General features: G+C 36.5%; 1 protein-coding gene across 1 annotated transcript in view; it reads right to left on the bottom strand.

Annotated features, from left to right (window-relative positions):
* Positions 1–23783, bottom strand: part of LOC140144430 (uncharacterized) — a 39666-nt gene that overhangs the window by 14776 nt on the left and 1107 nt on the right. The window contains exons 3-4 of the mRNA XM_072166241.1: positions 20511–20626; positions 18552–18630 (exon numbers count right to left, since the gene is read on the bottom strand). Coding sequence (XP_072022342.1) covers positions 18552–18630; positions 20511–20626 — 195 coding nt within the window. The remainder of the gene's footprint in view (positions 1–18551; positions 18631–20510; positions 20627–23783) is intronic.

The following is a 23783-nucleotide window of genomic DNA, read 5'->3' as shown; positions in this document are numbered from 1 at the left end:
ATTTGACCGAAAATATTGGTATCGGACCGCTCACTTCTGAAGGATGCCACAAAAAACGGTACAAGCTACATTTTAACTATTCTCTGGCAATCATCATGATGAGTTTCTGATATAATATGCCGAAATTGGGTACTGTAGGTGATTGACAAATGGTCGCACTTTTCTGATAAATAAGTGACAGTGAACATGAAATATCAGCGCCCATAAACCCAAGTTAGTAGCTAGTTAGTGGAGGCCGTCACGGGACTGATTATTGATTATTGAAGTGCCTTATTAATAGATACGCACGATTTAGGGCAAGAAAAACCAACCGGGACACTTTTGGAGACATCATCATCATCATCATCATCATCATCATCATCATCATCATCATCATCATCATCATCGACATCATCATCATCATCACTTTCTACATTTTTTCTAAACAACATAGGGCCTACCGTTTTAATAAGATTTTTTCTTGAAATGCATGTAACTATAATTATTGTTTAGAGCGTGATGAAATAAAACATCACGATTTTCATCACAAAACAAATATAATGCATAAGAAATCGTTTGTTTTAGAGCGTGATGATGAAATAAAACATCACGATTTTCATCCCGAAACAAAGTAATACATAAGAAATCAATTTTTCGTGAGTGATGAAATAAAACATCAAAATTGTCATCACGAAACAAAGTAATACATGAGAAATCGTTTGTTTTAAAGCGTGATGAAATAAAACATCACGATTTTCATCACAAAACAAAGTAATAGGCCTACAAAAGAAATACATTTTTCAAGAGTGATTGAATAAAACATCACGATTTTCATCACGGAACAAAGTAATACATAAGACATCGTTTGTTTGATTGCAATCAACCGCGACAGTTCGTCTCACACACATAACAATGCACTGCGATCAAATAGGTTGATGACAACATTTGATTGAATGGACTGCACTGCGCCATGATTACGTGCACCGGTTCAAATCCTTTGTTTGGAGCCAATCAATAATTTCACGTACAGCCTCTATGCAAATTAGAGTTTACACACGCTGCAGCTGGGGTAATCGACCGAAGGTTGTTGCCGTTAGTGATCGAATGCATGAGCTTATTTGCTTTACTGAATCGATTTACTGGATTAATTTCCTGTTAACTGGGTTTAATGCCACAAAGGTCGAATCGCCTTTGCCATGGACCATGACTGCATCATGATGTATGCACACAACACAGGGGCACTCGCATAGGTAATTGACCCGTACTAGTAGCGCTGTGCTGTGGTCATAGGAGATAAACTAATTAGCGTCAAATATCAAAAAGTATAAAAGCTCTGATTTTAGTACTTGCTCTATGTTTCAATAAAATTACTTATTCTTTTCAAAATATCTGAATTTTTAATCCGGTACAAGCTTTAATAACGGGGGAGCATGCATTTGTATGAGAAAGGAAATCTACCATCTTATCCAAACTCCCGTGTTAATCCAGTGCACATTTTGCTTTACCGGGCCGCCCTGACTTGGTCGCGTTTGGAAGAGGATTGCCACACACCGACACCGCCTGGCTAATAATTATTTGGTGCAGAAGGGACACTAAAATGAATACACGGGATCGATACACGTGAATTGCTATGCAGACCCATTCCATGTCAACTCCAGGGATGTGCACCGCAGCACCTCTTCAATTTTTAGCTGAGATATTACCTATGCAAAACCCCAATTGTACATTTTTTGTACATTTTGACCCCCCTGAAAACCAATGTCAGACATTTTGATCCACCATCAACTTCAGGTATGTTGAAGATATGTCCTTGGAGAACATTTCTGAGAGATATTGGCTTTGGGACTCGATGGCTTCAGCACATCACTTAGATTTGCATTCTGCATAGAGTTGTACACATTTTTGATTTCGCATGTATAATGACTTATATTGAGCCTATTAGAAAAGTATTCTAATAGGCTCAATATTGGATAAGAGTAATGTCCTACCAAAGGGCTCTGACTGGCAAAAAAATGCACAATAAAATTATTTTTACTTTTGGAGTTCTGACCCCCAAAGTTGGTCCTGGATGGACGAAGTTGCATTTTGAGGGCCCTATATCTTTTAAAGTAAAGGAGTTACAAGTTTTCTGATGCCAGATTTGAATTCTACACAAATAAGTACCCCAGGATACATACTTTTCAAAGTTGTAAAGGGTTCCCGTTATACATTTATGGACCTCCAAACGTTGTCTTTCGCATTGCGACACATTTTTATTCTTTCCCCCCTAAATTTCAAATTGATGCCACGGGAAAACGAAATGGAGTATGAAGCTCAAATTTTCGGGATTTTACTTTCTCATCAATATCTACCACCACACAGAAAAAGAAAAAAAAAATTGAAGAGGTGCTGCGGTGCACATCCCTGGAGTTGACATGGAATGGGTCTGCACGATTTTGATATCAGACGAAAATCTTCTGATACCGGGTTAGAAAATGATGAATATCTCCCGTCATGATTTTTTTCTCAAGAAACCAGATTTGGTCTCATAAACTTGGAAATACGTGTTGAACAGATATGATAGTCGCTAGAATGCGCTTTGAAAATTGGCCGTGCGCTTTGAACTCAAAATTTGACCATTTTATATTGCGTTGGTCCTGTTATGGACTACAGCGTGCAGCGTGTAGTACAGCTGCTGCACTCACTGTAGGCAGTATAAAAGTCGATGACCATTGACCTCAATGGGGTATACAAGCTTAATCACGCACAACCAAGATCGATTACCCGGCTATTGTGAGTAGCCTTAGTTATGTCCCTCGACTAATTATTAGTTTAAAAGAGCTTTAAAGGTTTGAACCAAATGGCTAATCGTGGCTGTGGATTTAACCTACCATGGCGATTCCTGCCATGAAGATATAGGGTCGAAGACACTGTGTGCCACCACACAGTAATAGGTACAAATTTATTATTTTCTACATATCAATCTTTAAATTATTAGCATAGTCCTTATAATAACGGTGGAGCGCCTTGATGAGTAAATGATAGCAAACCAGTGAAAAATCCCCAAAACTCAGTCAGTGGAGCTCCACCCGTACATGTCAATAGCGTCATTATCGATTGGATTAGTCGACCGTAGAGGACAATTCGATCGCTCATTGCATTAATATTATCACGTGGTAAGAAATGTGCATTGGACAATCGATTACTATAATGGTTTAGTACTGCATATTTCGGTTTAATCTTCACTAAGCGGGTTTATGGCTGAAAATGTCACGGTGAATTTGCCGTGGACAAAACTGCACTATGAGACCTGTGTAACAGCTTGTAACAGTCGCGATTCCCTGCTTTGTACGCAGCGTACCAGGTCACGGTCTGTGTACGTGACAAACAGTGCAGGTCAGTCAGGGTCAGAGGACAGTTTCAATCTGTGCACCGCCCTCCACGTAATAAACCTTTTACGATCACCTTTTTGTGCCGCTCGCAGAGCGTGCACACCACTCTTCGCCATACATACATTCTGTCAGCCACATAATATGAAATAAAAATAAAAAAAAAAGGAATTTAGTTCGGCAGAGGCGCCGGCGGGGCTCGAACTCACGCTGCACTGCGCCGCTGTGATGTAGGCCTATACAGTATCGACATATCACCAACGCCTTAGACCGCTAGGCCACAAGGACTTGTTGATATGTCATCGTGAAAATTTAAACATATAATCGCAACTTCATTACTTCAACATACCACGTGACAAGCAAAGACAGAAAACGTACCATATTTTGGAATTGTATTTGTTAAAAACATTAATGTGTATTTATAGCGCTCAATTGTTGATAACTGCGTGTTTTACATACATAAATCCGACAATAACAACATTTTACTCAAGTTAGACTATCTTTTGAATAAAGTGCTCAATCCCAAAAGGAGAGCGTATAAAAATGGAATGTATATTCTTTCACATATTCTTTCAGAGATGGTGAGAATGATTCGTTTAGTAATTACAGACCAATCTCGGTCCTCCCTGTTTTCTCTAAAATTCTGGAACGTATAATTCACAAAAGACTTAATAATTATTTTTCTCGCTTCCAATTACCTCATAAAAATCAATTTGGTTTTCGTCCTAATTTCTCCTCTGAAATGTCAATACTTCAGGCCTATGATAAAATCGTTTCAGAGCTTGATAAAAAAAATCATACTTTGGGGATATTCCTGGACCTCTCGAAGGCTTTCGATACCATAAACCATGATATACTCCTATCCAAGCTTGCTCATTATGGTATTCGTGGTGTAGCCTTCGAGTGGTTCAGAAATTATCTCACAAATAGATCGCAATTTGTTTCTTTTAATTATCACAATTCATCTAGTTTAAATACTTGTTGTGGAGTTCCCCAAGGCTCAATCATTGGGCCTTTACTGTTTATTTTATATATTAATGATTTGGTTTACACTGGGAAAAACTCTGATTTCATCTTATTTGCCGATGATACTAATATTTTGTTCTCTCATAATGATTTGAAGCATCTTATTGATAATGTTAATTTTGATCTTGCAAATATTTCCTCCTGGTTCAAGGCGAATAAATTATCTCTTAATGTAAATAAAAGTAATTATATGATTTTTAAAAACAGGTATAGTAATCGTACTTATCCAGACCTACAGATCGTCATTGACAATAATATTATTTTACGAGTTTCCAGTACAAAATTTCTTGGTCTTACTATGGATGAATGTTTGACATGGAACCAGCACCCTCGTCATGTGGCAAATCTTGTTTCTAAATATTCTGGTATCCTTTTCAGATTAAAGCACTTTTTACATGTAAATATTTAAATTTCTTTATATAAAACCTTAGTTCTTCCACATATCCAATATTGTAATTTAATTTGGGCTGATCTTAATAATTGCGTTTTAGATTCAATTTATCGTAAACAAAAGCGTATTATGCGATTATGTACAAATTCTCATTTCCTTGAACACTCGCCTCCTTTATTTGCCAGGCTTAATTCACTCACTGTTTATGACATTCATAAATCATCCAAAGCTGTTTTTATGTATAAGTATAAGAATAATTTATTGCCGGTTAACTTTGCTGATTATTTTGTCACAGTCAATTCACTCCATAATTATGGGACCAGGTCTGCTGATTCATATCGTCCTCATAATTTTGTCTTTGATCTTGCAAGAAATACAATCGGAAGGCAGGGTCCTATTTTATGGAATGATATACCAGCCTCTATTCGTAACTCAGTTTCTATTAAAATACTTAAATCTATGTATAAACAAAATTTACTGTCAAATTATCATTAGGCTACCAAACTTATCTCAAGTTATATTTTCCTATGTAGTTATATATTCGTATACATTTTGTAGACTCCTCTTCCGGACCTCCTAAATTGTTTTCGATCAGAGCATTTCACATCGTGCAGCCAACCGGTTTTCAGCTCGTTGCTTCTGTTTTGGGCACTTTTTCTGCCTTGCTTGATGGTCCGGGAGCTGGGTTCCTTTAAACCTTTTATTATATGCCTTGAGTGCCAGCATAATGTTTGTCTCACCTGTCTTGTCATGTCTTGTCCTCACATCCTTGGTGTCTCTGTTTTTGCATCGTCTATTGTATTGTAATTATCTATTTATTTATCATTTATTTATTTATTTAACTATTTGGTCATAGTTCCTTCGAGCTTTGCTCTGTTATGGTCATCCTTCCATCTTATTGATAAATTTAATGAACTGTATATTGATTATGTCATGGAAAATAAAATCTGAATCTGAATCTGTAGTCCACCCGAAGCATTTCATCGTGTCGTCTGACGACTACCTATTCTGGAATGTCTGTTCTTTGACTCTCCCTTTTGGGATTGAGCACTTTATTCAAAAGATAGTCTAACTTGAGTAAAATGTTGTTATTACGCTCCTGTTTTGCTGTTGAGCACTTTCTGACTATCTCCGATAGACAGACTGACTCTGAATAGACTTTGGCTGTGTTGACACTATGGAATGTATATTCTTTCACATTCATAAGAGATGGTAGTCCACCCGAAGCATTTCATCGTGTCGTCTGACGATTGCCTTTTAGGCATGAAACTCAGAGTAACGACTACCTATTCTGGAAGGTCTGTTCTTTGAATTTTTAAATCCGACAATATATATGCACAATACATAATAATAATAATAATAATAATAATAATAATAATAATAATAGCACGATTGGGTATTACGAATCGTTATATATGATTTGCAGTTAAATATTCATATATTCTTTTATACATAGGATGCTTCAGTTTTAACACAAAAAAATATTTCATTGAAAACCCTCCCACTCGGCGATTTCAAAAAGGTAACCACGCTTCCCTAGAATATGCAATAAATTAGCATTAAGAATTTTCTTATTTTAGCAGCATTCTAGAAACTCTGGCGTACGGCGAGTACTACTGTACAGAGCGTGATATATGTCTGCATAACAACAGCCTAATATGGGCATAATGGCTCCGCCAAATCCCGGGCGCCAAAATGAACCACATACATCGCTGTCAATCATTGGCACATTCTCTAAATACAGGTATATATAGCCATATCATCGTCATAATGACTATAAATCACCTTTTACAATGGCCGCGACAAGTCTGCGCATGACAGACGCTTTTTTTTTTACTGTCCATGCTCTTACACAAGGTCCTGAGCTCACACTGTCCTCACTTTGCGATCGAAGTAGCGCCTCTCTATTTTAGTACTCTCAGGGCATCATGCAGTTATTGTTAACTACATGTATACACACAACACAGGGCAGGGGCTATTTTAACGTGCCTCCTGGCACGTTCATGCAGTGAGAATAGAAATCCGTGCAGTGAGAATTAAAGATCCGTGCTTGAAATATTTCTATACTAGTTTCAGCCCAAAAAATGACTAAGAAATTAAAGAAATTCCTCCACAAAGTAAGACTAATCTAGTCGAGAAATCATATATCCTATCAGCCAAATATTCAATTGGCAGGGGAAATCAAGCAAATATTGCCTCACAACGCCTCCGGCAACGCCTTTTCCTCCCAATTTTTCGGTCACTCGTGGGGGAAAGCTCCATCTACCGGACAGAAATTGTCCAGTATTGCCCTGTGCATTTTCTTTTTTAGACCGTTAAACACTTTAATTTAAGGCAAATATAGTGTAATGTTGCAAATTACCACAACCTATCACCTTTGTTGGTGCTAAAATAGTGTACAATGGAAAGGTTTTGCGCGCATCATGCGCAATTGTCCCAGTAAAACAGGCCAAACATTATGACCATCAGGAACATTTTCATGAGAGGCTGATATGCAATATAGAGAAGAGTCGAGATCAGTGAAAAAAGTACTGCTTGACCGTGATAAGTAAATGATTAAAAATGTGATTGTTTTTTTTCATTTGCTAAATGCATGTGAAATCAGCCGGTTTAAACTCTTCTAGGTGCTTACAAGGTAAAGGTATAGAGGTAAATACTAAATTGAACACTTTCAACGCTAAACTAAACACATAGACACTTAATGATGAGCACATCAAATCATTTGGGTATTAAACGTATACATGGTGAATAAAAAAGTGCAATAGGTCAACGAATCAATATTCACGTAAGAACAAAGGTGAACTTTCCCATTATTGAAACCTTTTATAAATGCTACACTCAATGTTCACCTTTTGTGAAAAAAGAAAGTGAACCCTTTAACTTTTACGGCGATACCCATTTTAACTCTTTCTCCACGAGGCACCAATTTGAATTTGATTTGAATGAGAGCACACAATGCGAAATAAAGACACCAGATCTGAAACTGGCTTAAACTAAAATCAAGGTTGATTTTTGCTTATTTCAATTTCTTTTTTTCGGTTCAAACTAACTTTCTAATATTATTTAAGTCCTTAATACCTCATCCAACTCCAACTCCAATTTTTCAATTCCCTGCAATGTGTCCAACTATACTGGATATTTTGTGATTCACACCACTTCAATTTGCACGCATTCCTTTCGACATTTGTTAAACCCGTATGTTTCTTTTATAGAGAATGAACATTTTGAATGTAAGGCATGATGCAGTCATGTCTACAGTAGAATTCACCACGACCTTTGCAGGACTTAAACCCCATTAAAAGCTATTAAACCAAGATAACACTCATTGAAAACAGCTCAACTGATTAAATCAGATCTTCTCTGGATAAATCCACACTACACATGTTTCTGTTTTACCTGTGCAATGAGCAATGAGCTGGTATTATAGTTTCAGTTGGGTGAACGATTATAAATCGAATGCAAGGTAACAATACCGTGTAGGCTTTTGTTTACGAAATGAGACAATAGTGCGCGTATTGTTAACCAGCGTTCTTGAAAATGAGAAGCATAATGGTTTGCAGACTTAACACGGTTTGGAAATAATTTCTTCATATTTTTGGTGTTATCTGTCGTTTACATATCCTTCCTAAAACACCAAAGTGCGAATATTTCCAAACACCTAAATTAGCTAAAAATTTAGGACATGTTACAAAACTATATTTTCTAGAATTTCAGAGAATACTTTAAATATTGGCCGGTTATTTTTCACACAGTGACGTTAACTAGGCAATTGCCTATACTTCTAACATACACTACTTGTAAAGGTCACGCGTCAATTGTGAGAGCTCTGTGTATTGTGTATAGGAAAACGGACAGTAACTGCAGTATGGGTAAATATGAAAATAACAACAAATAAAAGTAATGTTTCCTCTACTTAATTATACAAGAGAGATCAAGATCAGGGACAATAAAACTTTGGGTACTCCATTCTACTTCAGTGCCAATGAGGTTAAGAAAATGGCAGTTGTTCCAAATCTACCATACAATGAGTGTGCTGACATTTAAAATTTATATGTCCCGTGGAAAAGCATTAATATCGAGCATCGCTGTAAAATGTGTCATAACAACAGAACGGTTAGTGCTAATAACGTTTTTTCACACAAGGCCACTGATGAATAATATCATGTGCTTTTAATCCTAAAAGTTCAATCTGGTTATAAAATAAAGATGGATTCTTTGCACTATTGCACTTTTTTGTTTTTTTTTATATTGCTTGTAGAAAATAAACACCCTGTTTATGGACTGAACATCTTAGTGCTTTAAGTTGAGCACTATAGACATTTAGTTCATGAAGAGTGTGTTTAATCTTTTGTAATGAATTTTGTATGCAACTTTTTATGCAATTTGCCGACAACTTAAATGCACCTTTGCATCACTTAAGTTGCAGAAATCTTATCATATTTTGAGAACTTTAATACGCTACTGTGCGACAGGTTAAGAGATGGTAGGGACATGTGAGCATTTTATTCAACATTTAATAAAGAGGTTCTGTGTACTTTTATGGAGTTATCAAAAATGACAATTAAATTAAATAGAATGACATTATAAATGAAACCTAAAGTAAATCATAAGGATTTTTTTAATTATTATTACATTTTACAGATATTAATTTCGTGCGATTGTAGGCACCTGTGTGCATTTTATGCATTTTTGCAGAGTTTGTATTCGTTTTTGCATATCAATACCATCAATACCATAAACTTTATGACCTTAATGATCCTAGTGTGTACTTTCATTGAGCTGTAGGTAATTAAAAATAATGACAAGTCAATTAAATGAATTAGTGAAATACATTAGTGAACCAGACATGTATCAATTTTCAACTTTAAGTGCATATCATTAGAATAACTTTACTTCGAGGACTGTTAAATGTCAAAAATATCAATTCCTCGTACTCAGAATGCAATTTGGTACGGTATGTGTGAGTAACGTGCTTTCAGCTATCAGCCCTTAGTGTCAAAATGAGTCCGTAAAATGCGTGATTTTAACGCGTGATTTGTAAAAGTTTACAGAATGCGAGGGGATACAACCCCTCTGCCAGCAACCCCTTCCCCTCAAGCTTGTATCCGCTAGCTGATCTTTGAGATTTTACGTTGCTAACGTGCAGTGACTTTTTTCTTCTAAAATAGCCGCTGACACAGGGGCACTCACAATAGGCAATTAAACCCTACTGGTAGCGCAGTGTTGTAGCTATACGGGATGAATTAGTTAGCATCATATATCAAAAGTATAAAAGCTATGATTTTAGTACTTGCCCTATGTTTCAATTACTTATTCTTTTCCAAATATCTGAATCTTCAACCCGGTACAAGCTTTAATAACGGGGGAACATAAATCCTACCATCTATCCAAACTCGCCGTGTTATTCCAATGCACATTTTGCTTCACCGGGCAGCCATTTTTTGGTCGTATTTGGAATATTGGTGTCATTGGTGTCATAAAACCGTCATAGGTACAAATTTAGTACTTTCTGTCAATCAATTATGGCTTATTCTCTACATGTCAATCCTTAAATAATTGGCATAGTCCTTATAATAACGGTGGTCCGCCTTGATGAGTAAATGACGGCAAACAGCTGCAAACCAGTGAAAAATACTCCAAAACTTGGTCAGTCGAGCTCCGCTCGTACATGTCAATGGCATCATTATCGATTGGATTAGTCGTCCGTAGCGGACAATTCGGTCGCTCATTGGATCAATATTATCAGGTGGTAATAAATTTGCATTGGACAATAGATTACTATATAATGGTTTAGTACTGCATATATCGGTTTAATCTTCAATAAGCGGGTTTATGGCTGGAAAGGTCACGGCGAATTTGCCGTGGACGACACTGCACTATGGTTATAACTATTCAGGATGTACCGTTTTCTCTATTTGATTGTTATGATAAGAGGAATAATTTGAGATAATGTTTTGTCAAATTTGACCCCTGTAGAGGTTAAAACTTGACCTTTTTCGCAAAAACAGTACATATCGCATACATGTCAAATGCAAACTATAAACAAAATCCTTATAACCTGATGAATACATTGGTGTAGTTTGTAACAAAATCCAAGCACGTTTGTTATTTGACCCCTGTATAAGGGCCATGACCTTTACCGCCAAACGACTGGTCAGATTATTTGTTTCCGAATGTTTTTGTAATCGGCATACCTTATACACAGTCACCTACCTGGACAACCGATTCTTTAGAAATGCTTAGTCGCGTTAAAAGTCGATCGATACATGTTAAAATCAGCACAATTCAGAGATACACCTTTTTGCTATGAAATTAATTTTCTCGGTCAAATATAATTATATAAAGCATTATTATGTTTTCAGAATCTTGCTTCCTATACCTCTCCACACAGTTTAAAACGTCAAGAAAATAGCATATTGGATGCATTTCGAATCCAATTTTAGCGCCACCTGGATCCCAATCCCCCGTGATTTTTAAAATCGCCGATTTTGCCGCCAATTCTAACGCATTGCAAATAGCAACGACCGTATGTGACTAGACTAGCGAACATAAACGCACTGAATGAGACTATTCATTCATGAACTCGATTTTGTTTATTTTGCTGTCAAACCGGGAGAATTTGATTTTCTACGGACGCGGAAAGAGATGTTTAATTTCATGATTCTAGGCTTGAAAATCAACGTTGTGGTGTACTAAATGCATGTTTCAGCTGGTAAGAAATGAAGAAATTAATGTGGTTTGTTGAAATATCTGTGGAAAGTACAAAAAACTAGCAAAAACCGGTGCTAAACCACTACGTAAAAGCTGCAGAATTCGGCAATCTCACACGCTCGGACATCAAAAATTATCAAATTTTCTGACCAAACCAGAGGATTTATACCTGCCAAGTGCCAAATATCACTTTTTGAACTAATTTAAGACTCTGCAAGGTGTGAATGATGTTAGCACAGACACGGTAGGGTTTTAGATAAGCTTATGAAATCGGCAAATATAGTCCACCCAAGTGCACTGTTGCCTTGGCTCTTGCACTGGCTGCAGGCTTGCACTCTGTTTTTGTAGCTTAAGTTACACTTACTTATCAGTTTATTGCCTATCAAATATCATTATAAACACTTTATTACTTCATATTTTTAACCATCATAATTCAATTATATCATTTCGCAACTTACGAACGACTCGGAACGAGTACGTAACTTCATGAGACATAGGGATTTTTTTCCCATTTTTTTCCCTCTAGTGTTGGTAGGCAATCTCTGGGAAGTGCAGATTAGTAAATAATTTTAGTGAAATGTATTTTATAATACGTTATATAGTTACGATGGATTTTGAGACTTACGAAGCGCTACGAATCGTCATAAATTTTGGTGAAATGGATCTCCATTAATGTAAGTGTTACGGAAACTTATGGAATTCCGGAAGTAGGGCCAAAAAGTCCGGAAATAGGCCGGAAAAAAAAAAAATTTTTTTTTTTTTTGTTTGCTCTAGGCATGTAAGATCAGTCGATTTTGACCCCTCCCCCAAAAAAAAATCACAAAAAAAAATTTGAATTTTGTATTTTTAATAAAGATTCTGAAAACATAATAATGATAAAATTGGATGGTTTTTTTCACCCAATGCAAAATTTATTGGTCTCGCTATGAGTTTTAAAATATTGGACTCGACTTCGTCTCGTCCAATATTTTAAAACTCATAGCTCGACCAATAAATTTGTGCATTGGGTTCAAACCATCCAATTTTATATCAATATTTTTTTTTTTCTTCAGTAATGTCAGTTAAAAACTTGGTGCTTGGATATACATTTTTTTTAAAATCCTGGTGTTAAAATTAAGCATCAAATTGTATCTTTTAGTGTGATATTTTTTATTTTTATAGGCCTTGAGTTCGCCTGCGAGCTTTTTACGGAATTGATTTTTAGCGTCTCAAACTAATATAGTTTGCTAAAGAAAGATATTTCCCACCTCTGTAAAGCACATCATATTATAGTTTTGTCAGAATTTCCGTTTTTATTTTACCCTTTTTCCTTCATGCTCTGAAAATGTCAAACTCGGTGCTTTTACCTCGTGCGCAACCAGCAGAAATAGTCGATATTTTCATTGTTGTCATCCAGGGCAATTTTCCATTGAAAAGCAAAGATCATGAAGATTGCCCGACTAGCGATTTGGTAGCCCAAATCCCCAATTGGGTTTTCTGGTAAATGAGGTGAATTTTAAAAATTTGCTCCCGTGATAGCCTGCATTTTCAATTTATATGGATTCCATGATTATGAAAACCATTTTGTCTGTCTGTGTGTTTGTTTACCTAGGTTAGTCCGTATTAAGAGACGCACGCTTGAGGTTCATGAAAATCCACGGTCCAAACCTAGAAAAATTAGCGTGTTATTATAGGGGATTTTAATCTTCTGTCCCTCCTATCTCCATGTGAATTTTGTATGACCTACCCACCGCCCCCCCCCCCATCGCGGGTTGCCATTTTCATTACACCCTTCAGACTTGTGTTCGGGTTTCTGTAGAGATTCATCAGTGTTCGGGTTTGTTTTTAATTTGACATGTAGGCCTATATATAGGCCTAACCATATTTGTCATAATTAAGCGCTATACCTAAATGTATAGCTATGCTATATATTATTATGTAATATCATGTACATGTAGGCCTATAGGGTGGGGTGGGTGCAGAGGTGTGTGAGGTGGGTAGTGGGGTGTATGTAGGGAAACTTTGGTGTGGTAATCAACACACTTTAACCATGACTTTCAATGCAAGGCTTATTGTTGCCACAAATGTTTGTTTTTTTCCTTAAGGTTATTTAATAAGTTTTTATAAACTTCCATGTTTAACCTGGTATTGTTTTGGCTGCTTGATTAGGGCCTATGACTTTCGGTGGGTTTCCAAAAGCAGTTTCAAACAAACACAAACAAAAGGCACCATACCCAGTCACCTTCATGACAATTGAAACACTACGTCAAGTATTAACATCCAAGTTATTCTGTTTTTAGGCAAGCAATTTTAAATAATTGCTTGAACAGGTTTTTGTTTAAAACAAAAACCTGTTTAAGTTAACAATGAAAATGAATGGTTCTTATAAGGCACAATCTCTGATGAGGAACTCAAAGCGCGTAAAGCACGAAATTTACAAACAAACATAAAAACAATCAATTTATAAAGATGTTTAAAAACATAAACCTGTTTAAGTTAACAATGATAATGAACGGTTCTTATAAGCCACAATCTCTGATGGTTCTTATAAGGACAATCTATTTCTGGCGTTTAAATAACGAAAGTCTGGGGCGTTAAGCCGGGGCGTTACGAAGGTTATTTCTTTGGAAGTGCAAACAGTTTGCTTGATCATAAAACATACAGCGTAATATAATGTTTTGTAAAAGAAAGTTTTGTTTAAAATATTGCCCAATTGCATGTAAGCCTTCGGGCAAAGTTGTTTTGAGGAGAAGCAAATTTCAACACATTGGTCCGAATCACTCACGTGATGATGAAATATCCTCATTGTGCTATAAACATGATCAGTATAGGAGCGCTATTAGGCCTGGGAATTTCGTTGCTATATTGAAGTTCTGGCAACACTGTATCATGCCGGTATTCCTATTAAACCCAGGGATATCGATCCACAATGCTAGTATTATTAGCCTTATATTACACGCGTTGATTTTGAAAAAATTTCAGCCGGTAAAAAAATGGTGAAATCAAAACGTAAATTCTGACAAAACTATGATATATCGCTCACGGTGATGTGCGTTAGAAAGTTGGGAAAATCCTTCATTAGCGAACTATATTACTTTGAAAAGCTAAAAGGTTGATCAAAGAAAAGGCTCGCGGGCAGAGTTTAAGCCTATCAAAATCGAAAATCTTACACGAAATGACTGAATTTCACGCCTAAGTTTAACACTAGGATTTGAAAAAAAAATAAGTATCAAGCACTATAATTTGACCTGACATTTACTGAAAAAATAAAAATGATTGCATTTCATTTGGCCGAGAAAATTAATTTTACATTGAAAAGGTGTAACTCAAAATTTAGCTCGTTTCAACACCAAATTCGATCGTTTGTATTGCCACATTAAATGACTGAGTGAGCCTTGCTAAACAAAAGAATCTGTTGTCCAGGTTGCTAACTGTACACCCTATGTACAATTTCTTATGATTTCTTCCACTTGGGAAAATCGATAACACTTAAGGCATGGGGTATGAGCGACCTTGAAGTACAGGTATCTGGAGAAGGGAAGCAACGAGTTACCCCAAATCACAGCGACAGGTAGTGACTGGGCCGCCGAGTGCTAATATATATTTATTTTGGAAGGTTCGTGTTTGTTTTAAATTTTGGGGCGTTTTTCCAAAATTTCATATTTTTGGCGATATTTCAAAAAAGCGACATGCCAAAGACAAATCTTTTTGCACATACTTTGTTATTGCTAATACAACTCTTTTCTGCATACAACATTGAATTCTTTCATTTCGGATGTAATTTCATCCAGTTTTTTTTAAACTTCAAAGAAATTCACTTTGTTTGGCAATTATGATTTTGAATTTCCAAATCACACACATACGCACACACATCTCCAGTACATTTTACTAGTAATGTTTAAACGCCCAAAACGCATTGCGCATTATACGCATACTATTCAAAATGCGATACGTGTGCGAACACAGTACGCGTATATGACAAACAAGTGTGCTTACGCACAAACATGCGTAGTACATAATTAGCCTCTCGTTATAAAAGGTCAGCAGACCTTGCTCGTCCTTCAACATGTTTGAGGGGAGTATGCCGATTTAATTTGGTTACGTAAGGTATCCTTTCAAAGCAAACGCTATGGACCACAAGAGCCTCGTCCAATGACACAGTCCAATAACCTTAATTACATAATCATAGTGCAAAATTTGACCTCAAGTTGCAGAGTATGAGTTTTTGTACCCAAATCTTCAAAGGTCATTCAATGAATGTACACATGTATTGGGGTATAAGAACTTCCCCTGATAGATGAGAATGTTGTGGATCTTAATGAAATGAACTGGGAATGGTTTCATTGTAAAAGTTCTAATGTTGTCCTCGAGAGAGACAGTTATATGCTTCGCTATGCATCTGTGTGTTAAAACAGGCTACCATTGCAAAATATTATGAAGCGAGAAAAACGTGCGTCTGGTTGTACATAACACGCGGGCAAGACAGGCAAAACATTAATGTTTCACATTCCTTCCCCCTCCATATCAATGTTTAAGCAAACACTTGACTAAACGTCATTTAATTTGAAGGTTACTACTTGTTTATAAAGAATGCAAATGAGTTGCTCAAACCTAAACATTTTCCTAACACCCCATCCCTCCCCCTCCCCCTTCCCCACCAATCAATGTTGGGTTCTATTAGGCTCCCGTGACCAAACAAATTAGGATTCAAAATTGCAGAGTCCGAACACGGAGGCTATTCATAAGACCCAAATCAACACTGTTACGGGGGAGGAGGGGCGAATATGGTGCGTGGTCCTCAAGTGTCCCAAGACTAGTTTCCGTACTTTGCGTTTTGTTTACAATTTCCTTTCCGATGGTAATGACATTTTAAAAATAAATAAAAAAAATTGACAGTGATTCGTCGTCATCATTAACATTATCACCATCATCATCATCATTATCATCACCATCATCACCATAATCATCATCATCACTACCATTGTCAAAGGAATACATTTCTTAAATCGCGTTTTTAAACTTCGAGCCTAGTTTGCCACCAAAAAATATTAACTACCAGATAAGGCTCAAATAAAAATAAAGTTAACTATTTACAGTCCATTTAAAAAACAAATTTGTTTTAGATAATGATTTGGAAATTCAAAATCATATTTCTAACACAAAGTGAATTTCTTTGAAGTTTAAAAAAAAGGTGGATTTAATTACATCCGAAATGAAAGAATTCGGTGTTATACCTACGTTACAATTCGTTGTGATGATTTAGTAATATTATAAATTTTGTGACTGCATTTTGGCGTTTTCGATGCGATTTATATCTGGTCTTGCTCCTTTTATAATTTTACTTTGATCGTCGGCTTTTGTAAATAACAGAATGTAGATTGGCTCTGAATAAGTATCGTAGTCCTCTTGGTGGTTTTTTCATGATATAATTAGTTTGAATTTGCATGTAACAACCCAAACTCGACCTCTGAATTCGGGGTTGAAGACTGTTTTCGGAATTCCTGTGGACTCAAACAAGTGCACGAGTGGCGACTATGGTTTTATACTTCCCGCATTCATGATTGCGTCAACGCCTAATAATATACTTCTTTGTATAGGTTGACTGTAGCTGGTATACGGCTGGTATACAAAGAATTGGTTACATGTCAATGACCATTAACTTCAGGGATAGACCCTTTGCACGCCTTTCTATCATGCAGTATCTTTACCCGCAGACATGTGCCCGTGTCATGTGCCAATATTGCGTAACGTTAAAGGTTAATATATTTTTTTGACATTGAGAAGACTGTGTGCTTCTATGGCCGAGCGGTCTAAGGCGTTGTGGCCCGTTTCTTCGTTGCTGTTCTGATCGTCGCTTGTTCGAAACCGTGCGTCTGTTACTTTTCTTATGCTGCTTTATTTTTCCAGCGTCGGGCCTAGAAAAACTAATTTATAATTTCTTTTTTTATTTTTATTTATTTATTTATTTATTTATTTATTTATTTATTATTTATTTATTTATTTATTTATTTATTTATTTATTCATTCATTTATTCATTTATTTATTTATTTATTTATTTTTTTCGATTGATTATTTGATGATTGAGTGAGCAGATTTATCGATTGCTACTTTAGTTGTGGGACTTCTATTTGATTTTGAATGACATCGTACATTAGTATTGATTTTTTCCGTTAAACATTATCAAGAATTAATATCACAGGTTTTAGTGCAGATAGGAAGTTGGCTTAGTGATACTATCTGTTGATTCAGAAACGGAAGGTGCTGGGTTTGATTCCCACCTATGTCTATTGTTTTTAAAGACTTGGAAAATTACTGCAGTAAGTTTATTTGGCGCGCGATCTCAGTTATTCATTTTCTGATGGCTGTGCCTCTTACAGACACCCTCCCTCTGCGGGAATCCAAACCACTGTTCGCTTATTACACCTCCCTTAAGAAGCAGGCCTGTGTTATGTCCAATCTGTGTCTACGTCTCAAGTTGACTTCAAATGTCCGTTGACATTAAAGGTATTTTAACACCACCATAAATGCATATGACCTAAGTTTGGTTGTATAATTACATGACTTGAACTTTGTGTGATACCATTAAATGTTTAAAAAAATGTCATAAACGTCAACATGTTCAAGTTTTCAAATTCATCACCATGGTCTTCATTATTAGGGGCACTACAGCATATCTTCAGCCTGCTACGCTAAATGCCTAAGTCATTTTTACATGTTTCTCATTTGCAATTTTGATTTTCTGAGTAATAAACCCATAATTCATCAAATTTCCAGCCGCATTCGTCATTAACTTGTGGAATACATCAAAAGAGATATGTATTCCACAAGTTAATGAAAAATGCGGCTGGAAAATTTGATGAATTACGGGTTTTACTTAGAAAATCAAAATGGCAAATGAGAAACATGTAAGAATGACTTAGGCATTTAGCGTAGCAGGCTGACGATATGACATTTAACACGTGGGTTCAAGACTATCAGTCCAAGTATGGGTACATTCTTTGCATAGAAAAGCTTAGAAAGTGGAAGACAGAGATGGGGTATGTGTACGTGTGTGTGGGAGAGGGCGAGAGAGAGATAGCGATTCCTAAAAGTATACCTGTGAAGCGGCTGGGTAGAACAAGAAGCCCTCTCTTAAATCCATGTTTGGTCTTGTTACAGCTTCTATTTGTGATGCGCTGTGGAACAAACAATGAATCAACACCTTGCTGTACGAATCAAACGTGACTATTTCCATATTTTATACTATCCAGTATTGAGCACTATCCTTCTTTTTATTATACACTTTGCACAAGTATTCGTACACTTACAACAAAAGCGATTTCTTAAAGAAACTAGAACTAAATTTTATATATAAAAATTATTATACATTTTTGAAATTTACTTTTTTAACACAAACACATTTGGGCTTACAATTGCCATCCTTTTTGAAAAGGAAGGAAAAGAAAAGTGAGTAATATTTTATGATAAATATAATAATTATTATGTTATAGTTAAGTGGTCGATAGATGGAACATTTCGTTCCATCGCTATACGGATTTAAATGACAAAAGGTAGAGTATAAAAAGTGACACATTTTGGATATTTCCTCCTTCCAGGCGATTCACCGCTGCCTGTTGCATGAGCAGCATGATAACACCCACTTCGCAGTTTGTGTGACTTTTGAAAGGCTCTAGTTTGCTGAACAGTTGCTGTTAGTTTGCTGTATGTTGGCGAAATAACCATGATAACGCATAGCCTATCTGAGACTAGTACTAGTCTCAGGAGCCGACTGAAGTATTAAAATACGCAGAACCAAATTCGACATCCGTCGACCACTAGTCGTAATTTAGTTAACGTCTTTTGTTTCAAGTGTACTATAAATTTTGTGCACAGTATATACACACGTGATCAGGCTAATAAATGGGATTGAATAATTATGTCACTTGTGGTGACATCACGCCCATATTTCGGTGTTTACAATGGCGGAAAAAACGGGAATCCGTTTGAATGCAGGCAGAGACAAAGTAATTTAGTCCACAACATATCTAAATGCCTTTAGATAGTCGGCAAATCGTTTAATCGGTTACTGCAAGGTATCAGGAAAATGGTTACGGAGCTGAGAAGTTGCAAGGAAGTTGTGATTGGAGGAAAATAACAGTCAAAGATGGCTGACTTCTTGTAAGGGTTTGGGCCGGGGTTTGGGGGCTCGGGAATTTTAATCACAATAATAAGGTCACGTGGTCACTCCATAGGACAAATTGGCATTTAAACATGTACTGAACATGTTCCGAGTCCTCCAGACCTTTGTCTTTTACATCTAAGGCTGATAATTTCTTCCATCCGACACATTCATGAATCACACTCTTACCTGACACCTTGCAGAAACCAATAAAACCATTTAGAGACCAATATAAAGGCATTGGAACCGAATAAACCATTTGCGGACTATCTAAAGGCATTTGGACATTTTTTAGACTAAAGTTTCTTCGTCTCTGCATTCAAACGGATTTAAGTCTTTCCGCCATTTTAAGCACTGGAATAGGCACATGGTGTCACAACAAGTGCCACAATCCATCCCATTTATTAGCCTAATCTTACTTATTTCAGCAAAGAACACTTCTATCAACTTATTACGTGATGTGAATTCGACAGGATTAACGGTCAACTTACAGTTTGCGGAATTCTTGATTTTATAAAACGCATGAAACAAGGAACTAAATGAAATAAATTGTAATGAAATGAAACGAAATGAAATGAAAAAGAAATTAAACTGTAATGAAATAAAATTGAAATGCAATGATCATGATAAAGTAGTGAAGTGCAGTGTACCGAAATGTAATGCAATGCAATGCAATGCAATGCAATGCAATGCAATGCAATGCAATGCAATGCAATGCAATGCAATGCAATGCAATGCTATGCTATGCTATGCTATGCTATGCAATGCAATGCAATGCAATGCAATGCAATGCAATGCAGTGCAGTGCAGTGCAGTGCAGTGCAGTGCAGTGCAGTGCAGTGTAGTGTAGTGTAGTGTAGTCTAGTGAAGCGTATATTATCATGATTATTGTCGTACCTTTGTGTTCCAACGCGTCTGAAACCACCATTCGATCCCTTTGGCTGTTCACATTTCATTTTTGTTTCATAATCCAAAAGGAAAAATTTCTGGGTAACTTCGTATACTTTGTCAACCTTTTGGAAACAGGAAAACCATATAAAGTTTCATATCTCTCTACTTTGAAGAGCCTTTTAAGTATTTACTCAATTTTGCCAATTTGTTAGTTCAAAACTGTTGCCAGCTCCCTAATGGCTGTCACCGAATGTCCATGCGGCATAGATTACTTTGAATGTCTCGAGTTTACAAGTGCATCATGTCATGATTGGTAACCAAGGTAACACATGTTTTTTCCTGGATGTCAGATGAACATGGATCATTACCATGATTACTGCAACTATTCACATTCAGAAACTTTTTCAAATCAACTGTACTCTTGAATATTATATTGGATTAAAGATTTGGCAAGATATTCTTTAACTCCTCGCATCTCACCTAAGAGTAGCTGAAGCCGGGAACTGTCATGTCTGATGCAGCTGGAAACTATTCCGAGAAAATAGTTTGACCTAAATTCCGAAATTTGATATAGTAAAAAGGAGCCAACGCCTGCATTTTTTGGCTTTGATTTGTGTATGGGGCCTATGTTAGAACAGTGACGCTCAAAGACTTGTAACTTGAATATTCTACACAAATATATTCCAACTGCCAACAGCTAGCTGCTCCATTTTGAATTCATTCAGTGACCTTTGACCATATACCCACCCACAATGCATTCTTAAGATGCTTTATGCTATTTTCAAGGTCAAATTAAAAGCGGATAACCACCGGGTAACTCCTGCAAAGAATCTTAAGTTTCTGGGAACCTTCATTACGCTTCCACCATGCGCTTTACCACTAGACCAACCAAGTTAACACTGGCTGTCAACATTAGGATTGGGTGTCAAAAGTCAATTGAATCTAGTTGGCTTTACTAATATACTAGTGGCTTGGGATTTCAAGTTCTCAACAACTTCTGAATGACATGTGTTTGGTCCATTACTCTAGTATAATAAATATGATCCTGAGGTGACCTATTGCCGTTGTAATTGGCATTGGATACTTTCCATGACCAGGGTGCAAGCACTATACGGACCACAATGTCCTCATCCCAATGGCATATTTCAATAACCTCAATGAAACAATCATATTGCAAAATTTGACCTCAATGTTACATAGAATGAGTTTTTGTCCTCAAATTTTCAAAGGTCAGTCAATGAATGTACAAATGTATAGAGTTAAAGAACTGTGTTGTTTAGGCAATCATTTTACTGAGCATGACACATGTAAGTGATTCTGAAGATCGAGGAAGGAATAGGTTTCCCCAGGAGTTTTCCAAGTTCTTTTCCTGGTGTTGTCAATTAACAATGACTATGTGTACGCATGATCATTCCCAAAAAAAAAAAAAGGGGGTTATTTTTAAACTATGTTTAAACAATGTTTAAAAAATAGGGTTGTTTTTTACGACCGTGTACTCGAAATTAAAAAATACGGTATTTTTTAAGGGGGTACTACACCCCTGTGGTGAATTTGTGACTATTTTTGCATTTTTCTCAAAAAATAATAACACACTGGTAACAAAAGTTATGTATATTATTGGGGCAAGGAATCCAATTACTATACTGAAATGTTAGTGACTCAAGGCAAGCGGTTCAGTATATATGATTGGAAATGAGGTACATCCTAGCGGTACCTCTTTTCTTATCATAAATAACGAACCGTTTGTCACGGGTCACTGAAATTCCAGTGTAGTAATTGGATTCCTTGCCCCTATAATATACGTAACTTTTGTTACCGCTGTGTTATTAGTTTTTGAGAAAAATGCAAAAATAGACACAAATTTATTGAGGGGTGTAGTACCCCCTTAAATCATGAGAATCTTGAAATACTTGAAATATATACATTGTAGAGTAACTGTATCATATCAACCACATGATGCATCCAATTGGGTGTATTTGTATGCTTTTCTGTTATTTGTTTTCCTCATATATTAAAAGGATGGACAACGGAGGTCTCCTCGGAAATGAAAAAAGAAATGGAAAAGAAAATGAATGAATCAGAACAGGTGTTTTATGTTCTTGAAATGTTAAAAAGAGTGCTTTTGTAAAAGTGTACTTGAAATGCAAAAAATATGGGTATTTTTTGAGGCTAACTTTATACCTGTTTTTGTGTAAAATAGGGGTAACAAATGCTGAAAATGTTCTTGAAACTGCACAAAATAGGTGGTATTTATGACTTTGGGAATGATCATGCGTTATACGCCTTTGAATAGGAAGTGTACAACAGCAGGGTTCTTTTCTGAATTCTGATCTCTTGAGCTAAAATGTCATAGAACGCAGCCTTTCTACCGGCCAGGCAATCATATCTGCTGCAGTCATGATAGGCCCTATGATGTAGGGTCTGTGATGACAATCATGTGATTTGTACTCTGGATTACAATAGCACATCATGACATACCATGTAGCCTATTATCTTGGCAGGTTTTAGGCATAGTTGGTCTACAGCTTGCACCTTTGAGTTCAGTTTGAACTTCATGACTCTTCAAAATTAAACTTTTTAGACTACATTCTGTTTGTAGTACATATCACAAGGAAATCTAAAACATGATGCACTTGGGAAGGTAATGCAGAAAGTGAGACTAGTTTACCCTTTTCCATAACTAAATATAGTACAAGAATGCAGAAGTTCAGGCAGGGGCTATTTTAACGTGTCTCACTGTCACGTTCGTGCCGAGATAAAATATTCGTGCAGTGACAATTAACAATCCGTGTAGATATGCTTTAATAGTAGACAATGGTAGAGCCTTTCTTACGGTCACAATCAGGTAAAAATGTCATTTTTTTTATTTTTGAAACGCACTCTACTTCATCAACACTTTTATCTCATTGCACGAACGTGAAAATGAGACACGTTCAAATAGCCCCTGAGTTCAGGGCTAAGGTCAAGAGTAGCATCTTGCTCTTGGTAATTGAGATGATAATTGTATTGACAGGCTAGACTGACCTTGATGACCCCATCAATGCAATGGGACAAAACTGTTGGTCAACTACTGAATTTATGAATTGCAGTAAGGCAATGTAAAGTTGCAATTCAGATTTTTTGCCAATAGGCACTGCTGGCACGTCATGTTCTGGGTAACTCATTTGAAATATTTGAGTTTTTGGGAGACTTCCGGATGTCTACCCAAAAACGTTTGGATTAGGTATCCAAAAGGTATCCGCTTGCGGGCACTTTCGGATAACTCTGGAAAGGGTACCC

This window comes from Amphiura filiformis, unplaced genomic scaffold, assembly GCF_039555335.1.
Source record: "Amphiura filiformis unplaced genomic scaffold, Afil_fr2py scaffold_54, whole genome shotgun sequence".
Lineage (NCBI taxonomy): Eukaryota > Metazoa > Echinodermata > Ophiuroidea > Amphilepidida > Amphiuridae > Amphiura > Amphiura filiformis.
The sequence above is the reverse complement of the archived record's forward strand: the minus strand, read 5'-3'. Positions and strand labels throughout refer to the sequence as shown.